The sequence below is a fragment of the Primulina tabacum genome, chromosome 4, assembly GCF_025594145.1.
Source record: "Primulina tabacum isolate GXHZ01 chromosome 4, ASM2559414v2, whole genome shotgun sequence".
In the NCBI taxonomy this organism is placed as follows: domain Eukaryota; kingdom Viridiplantae; phylum Streptophyta; class Magnoliopsida; order Lamiales; family Gesneriaceae; genus Primulina; species Primulina tabacum.
The window spans coordinates 11,128,645-11,135,993 of record NC_134553.1 but is presented as its reverse complement, the minus strand read 5'-3'; the positions used below and the strand labels follow the sequence as shown (position 1 = coordinate 11,135,993).

Sequence of the window (7,349 nt, the reverse complement as noted above, 5' to 3'; positions counted from 1 at the left end):
TTCAGCCTTGAGGCTTGAGCACTACACTTTCCGAAACTGGCGGTAGCACGACACTATGCAGGAACATTGCTCTGATACCAACTGAAACGTCCAGTACTCGTTTTTCTTAAAAAGTACTAGAATTTTTTTTCTCATCTCTCGGCCGAACACATGTATTTATATATAAATATTTTGCACCATTGTAAAAATAAATCACCAACTATTTTTTGAATATCCAAAAGAAGTTAATTCAAAGCATAAAGTCGTAAAACGCCAACCTACATAAACTAAAATTATTTCAAAAATAAACTCAACTCTAACATCTTTGCAAAAATCTCTAAAAACATCATAAGTCATAAAAATATTTAAGTAATCATAAACATAGTTTCGTTTTCGAAAAACTAGCGAGGGTCATCGGGTTGTGTGCACCTTCAGTTCAGCAAGATCAACCGTCAATACCCCCATTATTATCAAGCTCACCTACATCGATCACACCTAATGAGTCTATTGACTCAGCAAACCTTAACCATGACAACATGTAATACATATATAATCACATGCAACAGTGATATTTTTAATAAAATAACTTTCATGAATGTGCATAAACTTAACAATATTCCTTTCATCATAAGCTTAACATTTTATCATATATTTATACATGTCCCTTTCATTAAATTCAGATTCTTAATTGTGACTTTCATATCATTTGTTAGTCAATGGATCCATCTACGTATAACCATTGTACCAGGCGACGGGGACATCAGCGACACTCTAACCCGTCAACTGAGCCTTGGTATTACATATCATCACATCATCGTGTCAACGCATTGGTCACAATCAATTCACCTCCTTCAACCTTTCGTATTTTCATCACTTATAAAAATTCTAGCATATATAAATCGTTTTCTTTTAAACTAAGCATGCAGACGTCTTTTGGGTTAACGTTTCATCATAAAATTTCATAAACATAAAAAATAAACATTTTAACATGTATTACAGCATTCAGGGCACTGCCAGGACATCTAACAATTTTTAGGTGTAAAATGACTGTTTTACCCCTAGAAGCATAATTTTTCTATAATTATCCCAAAACCTCGAAACGACGTCCCAAATCATTCCATACTTAACTTATTACCTTCAAAAATTCCCTTAAATCTTCTTTAGGCTTAAAATTTAGCTTTTCGATAATTTCATCGATTCATTTTTAAACTTAGACTTATATTCCAGTTTTGACTCGTATTGATTTGAAACTTAACCAAAACTTACCAAGCTTGGACCAAAGCCTAATAACACCTAATTAAACCTTTTCCAACCCAAACTAAGCCCATTATAAACCATAGAACAGCCTAGGATACCTACTAAAAATTTCTGCACAAAACCCTAGCTCTATTTGGTTCGATCCTTGGCCCGCCTTGACTCCAGCACCTTAGCCACCATGTCCAGACCTTAGTTGACCCTCCTAGAACCATGAATAACTCTTAAGGAACCTTCTGGACCGATCTGTCCATGCCTAGAAGCCGCAGCCTCACTGCAGCGACCCTCCAAGGCATGCGCGGGATCCTTCCTCACGCGATTGCCTAGCCCTTCACACCTAGAATCGTGCAGCCCCCCTTGAACCACCCTACAGCCCCTTTAAGTCTCCTGGACACACCTTAACAGCCGTGGCCCTCGAAGACTCCTAGTCGAAGAGTCCTTGCCCTCAAAGGTTCTATTTTCGAGCAACCCCTTCCTCCTCCATGTCCAGCCCTTGTGTCAGCTTTACTAGGCCCTTAAACCCTCTTAAACTCTTCCCATCCCATAGCCCTATGATGTAAGCCCCTTCATGCACCATTAACACGAGGTTTGGATCATGAAATCATGAGTTTTTGGCATAGCATGGCGTAAAAACGAAAATAAATTCAAGGGTTCATATTTTTTCATGCAAACATGCATCAAACATATAATATGGTGTGATAGATGAGAAAAAGGAGATTAAGACATGTCTTTGCATTTAAAACGCTCATTATACGACTTGCGATGCGAGAAACGTTGGTGGAGAGACGAGGGATGCACCTTGCTGATTTTTCTTCAAGAATTTCGTGTTTTTCCTTCTCAAAATAGTGTGTGTGACCGTGTTTCAGCTAGGGAGAGTCCTAGTGTGTTTTTGAGAGGTGGGACGTGAGTTTATGTGGGTTATGGGTAGGGTTTTAGGCTATTTATTTGATATATAACACAAGGTGCAAGCTTATGCTCATTAACCTAGTATAATAGGCTCATTAAACCCATTAGTCAATATTTAAAGTATTTTGTTTAGGAAAGTTTGTGAAAATATTAGCCGAGTTCTCAAAACATTCCTATTTTTGTCAAAATTTGATTGTCAGTTTAAAACACGACTCGACGTGTAAAAACACCTCAGAAGTTGTCATTTTCAAAAATAAGATATACCATATATGATATATTAAATAATTAGAATTAATTATTTAATAAAAATATTTTTCCTCATGTGGTCCCCGGTATCCGTTCCTCGATCGTATGTCGATTAACCTTTACAACAAAGTTTTAATGGATTCAAGTAGAAAACTACCTCCTAAACATATAAACATATCTAGCATAATTAATTTATGCAATTAAAATCATTTAATTAGTTATTTCTCATTTTTCCTAGATTTGCATGCAGTTGGATTACGTTATCGCGTTTTGGAATTTACACTTAATGTTAGATCTCAATTAGGTTTATGGAGGATAAGTTTGAAATATGCATGGTATGATCACACTGCATAAAATTTTGATGATGCACATTCATATCGTAATCCATGGCATTAAGTTGTTTTGGCATATGTGAGCATTGACGAGTGTAGTTACCACAATGTGTAGTGAAAATTTCTTCGATCCTATGTTGATATGATTGATGGATCGAAATGATTATAGATACATATCGGAAATGCCAACAATTTTGAGCTCATAAGCTTATTTTCATAAAACATAATTATATGTTTACACATATAACCCAAGTAGGAGATTGTTGGATCAACTTTTATATTGTATGTGCTTATATATGAATAATTATGTGTTGTGAGTTATCTATGAAGTTAAACTCAAATCAAAGTGATCGATTAAAGTTTTGGTTAATGAAATTTAATGTATCTGATATGTTGTTAGTCTTTAATGTATATACACAATAGTGTAATTTTTGGTTATATGATGAATTAAAATAAAAAATATCATAAGATAATTATAAACATTAACTATAAAATGGTTACGATCCTTGGATCGGGCGTTACTACGTTCTCTATTTCTGAATGTATTTAGATATAGGTAGAAACAAAATGTCTCTTCAAAAAGAGGAACGCGTAGATGTGGAAGATCAATCACTTTTTTAGATCAGGTACGCTTCCGCTATAATCTACTATTTAATTCTTTATGATGAATTCTGGATTTTACATGGATTTCCTCCAAATGTTTTTGTTTGAATCTTAATTTCGTTATGTTTTGTTTATCATTTATCATGGAATAATAAATAATTATAAACGAAATTTATGTGTTAGAGTTCAGAAATAGCAAGAGTATTGATGATAATTGTAGATCTGATTCTAAATCATCGAATAATATCTAATATTGTGATCATGATACGTTTTTTTAAAAAAAATTCAAACTAAATTAATATATGCTATCAGTTAATGTTTTTAAAAAATCACGATTTTATATATGTGATTAGTTTTCAGGTTTTGAGATTGTTGTATTAGTGTTATTTGATTTTTCTTTTTCCAATAATTAGATCTTTAGCATTTATTTAACATTTAAATAGTGCTCTAACAACCCGAGAATCAGACTAAACAATAAAACAAAGAAAAACTAAATTTTTCGTCCTATATATTTACTCATTTACAAGTTGATGAGATGCTATTAAATTTCAATATTGATGAGACACTTCATACGAATTTTAAACAATTTTAATCTTTTTTTATCTAGAATAATATTGATGAGACACCTGTATACATCATCGTCATGTCAATATCACATCATTGTCATACCGAAAATTCATTAAAATTATAAATAAAAAAATAACATACTGAAATTAAAATTTGATAAGATAAATACTAAAATTACAAAGACATAAATATATAACATAAAAAATTCAATTTTCCAAAAAAAATAAAAATCATTGTCAAAGACAACATAAGCAGGACGTTCTTATTCAAAATATGCATTAAAAGTTATCAACAAAAACAATAAAATGATATTAAAATAATCTAAACCAAGAGTACTTCCATCAAACATAAACCTAGAGAATCGTGGCAAAAATAATTTAATCAGCAAAAAGTTTCCACTCGGAAATCAAGAAAATAAAATCTTAGAACCCAATCTCCCAACAATTATGAACTCAAGAAGGGGGCGGAGTGGGGAACTCAAAATCAAATCGCTCCTGCAGCCTATTGATGCTTCGTTCCATGCGTTCTTGTCCCCAAATCACTGTCTGAAACATGTGCTGTACTAAGGCCGAAGGGATATAATCAGCATCGGGAGCTCTGCCAGCAGAAGTGGAAGGCCCAGTATTATCTGTAGCTATTGGCAGAACAGATTCTTCAACATTATCTGCATTCTCCTTCCGTATTGGAATCATCGTTTCGGCATCAAGTATGTCATCTCCTTTCTTCAACAAGAGCTTTTTCCTGTTATTTTTTCAAAAATCGAGATTTGTAAGTAGTTAACCTTACTGACCATTTCGGTGTATTAGTAAGACCTTAGTATCTTACATTACCAGCTGCACCATATCTTTTTGGACCTTAGTTTCTTGATCAGGGGTAACCTGGGAAAACATGTTTTCATTACATGGGTATACTCGATCGAGAAACGCAAAGTATCTACTTCGAAAACAACAGAAATAAAAGGCAGAATCTTACATATTGATATCCCAGATTATCACAACATTTGACACAGTGGATATCAGAAACGATGTGGCTCCCAACTAGTCGGTTGTGTATAGGTCTATCCATTTGTACATTTACCCTACATATATAGGCACAATACAGAAATAAATACATACATAAATAAACATAAAAAATTTCAAGTAACTTTGATCTTGCTTAGCAGGACAGTATTCTCTAAAAGAAATGCATATACTATGTCACAGCATAAGAAATGTAGTGGAGACTTACAAGCAAATAATATTACTCTGGCACCTAATTCTAAACACAACCATCAAAACTAACATTTCCACTGCTAGAATAATTTCCTCTATTGGCTCAATTACGAGTAACAAAAATGGCAGATTCGGCGAGAAGATCTTACACTTTGCTGAAGAGGCCTCCAATTAGATCAGGCTCTGGCTGCCAAAATAGAAACTCAATACATATTAGTCACGACAATGCGAAGAAGTAGCACATCACCTAGAATTGGAGAAAAGTAACACGAGGATGGAAGATAATATCTAAAGGTTTCTAGGAAACCGTCTCTGATTTACATAATCATATGCTTAAATCCAAACCACTGCTTCTCCCATTGCAGATGATCCATAATCGGACGCGCCAACAGGATTCACAACTATGTAACCTCTTTTGATTTGGTTGATAATAAATAACATGTAAATCTATAACCAAAACATTAAATATCCCATATAACATAAGATTCACAAAGAAGACTTGATAAAAATTAACGGCCATAATCCCACTTAAGGTTTTACCGGTTGGCAAAAAACAACTCATGCTATATGCTGTCACAATGCATGATACAAGTAATCGTGTGAGAAATACACGAGATTCATGGGATTGAATGGTAACGAATATGCACTGTATGTATGAGACGCATCTAATTTGACCTTAGAACAAAGTTATATTTCATGGTCATTCTTTTCGTAAAGTGAATAAAATGTGATAGTTTCTAAGCAGTTGAGATACTGATCTAGAACATTTTGAAACAATTCCTATCCACACCCCAAAATGAGATGGAAATCCGAATTGACACGAACCACCAAACTAAATCTTTAACCCGACATGGGTGAGCAATTCAGTGGTATAAGTTTTTTTTTTCCTCGCTGAACCAAAATTCTATTAACCTAATGGACAAAACTCTCATTTTTCCTCTAGCTCTGGAATCCACTTGTTCCACGGCTAGGCCGTTAAATACCTCTATTGAGATTCCCAAACAACAGCAAAGTGTCGGGTCAAAAAGAGAGCTAAGAACTTGGCAGAGGATCATTGGTGACAACTTAAAGAAACTGTATATAATATCATGCCTCTTGGTTTCATTATCACTCATCACAAGCAACCATAACTCAATGTTACTCCGACAGTGGCAATCTGTAATCCTAAATTCCAATCAAGATCAAATTTATGTACCAGACTAGATTACAGGCCAACAAATGATCAAGTAAATAACATATGAATTCGATTTCGTCAATAAAAACAACATGAAAATTCAATAACCAAAACAAGGATAAAACATAAGATTCGACAAACAAATGATTCAGTATCTACCGAGTAATTAGAGTCGTGGCTCTCTTCCAAGGCGATATGGGCTCTGCAGCCCTTGCACATATAGTAATCGATCTCGTGCGCCTCTGCAAATTCAACCCAAAATAACCTTCCCATTTCCAAATTGTAAAGATCAAACCAAGAGAACGATTTTAATCTGAAAAACAAATAAAGATAAAATCTTAAATCAGGAGCCTATAATTAACGATTACTTATGTCATTATTGAATGTAAAACAGATTGAATTTGGGTGAAGATTTCAAAAGGAGAGACGTAACGCGTTGGGAGAGCATAGGGTTCGGAAATTATTTGGGTTAATTTCTTTTAATTTTAACATCGGAAAATTAGGGTTTGAGGTATTAAACTGAGAAAAATTATAACTGAAAATTTTATATACTAAAATAAATTTAAAATGTGATGTTTTCCCCTTTAAATTTGTATCGAAAGTTAAAATTATATATAAATATTTACTTGTACAAATAAATAGGCTTGTACAATTTCATTTTTTTTTAAATCTACCCAATTTTTAATAAGATAAGGGTTCGGTTAGCTTAGATAATAGGGTATAACAGACACCTATTAAGAGGTCAGATGTTCAATTTCTGTAAGTCTCTATAATTTGAATCAGTCACATATAACTTACCAAGTACGATTTATCTATTAGTGTAATTTGCAGACTATTACATTAAAGTAGCAATGTTCCAAGATAATATATACATATAGGCCAAGGGTTCAAAAAGATCTTTCAATATCTGCAAATCCAATGAAAATATTTTAGATTTCAATTCCCTTGAAATCTGGCAAATATTCTAGTAACTTTTAAAATGTGTTTTAAATTAAGAGCAAATTAAATTAAAATATCTATGTAGTTCTTCCTTTTAGAATTCAGGTATTGTGAAATATAATTTGAGATTTAATACTT

General features: G+C 33.3%; 1 protein-coding gene across 1 annotated transcript; it reads right to left on the bottom strand.

The window, feature by feature from the left end:
• Positions 1-4,120: 4,120 nt before the first annotated feature.
• On the bottom strand, positions 4,121-6,740 carry LOC142543074 (uncharacterized). Its single transcript, XM_075650080.1, has 6 exons — positions 6,699-6,740; positions 6,432-6,585; positions 5,248-5,285; positions 4,860-4,965; positions 4,713-4,765; positions 4,121-4,628 (listed from the first exon to the last, which is right to left on the bottom strand). Exons 2-6 carry the CDS (start codon positions 6,543-6,545, stop codon positions 4,340-4,342), a joined length of 600 nt encoding a protein of 199 aa, XP_075506195.1. The 5' UTR covers positions 6,546-6,585; positions 6,699-6,740; the 3' UTR covers positions 4,121-4,339.
• Between the last annotated feature and the right edge of the window lie 609 nt (positions 6,741-7,349).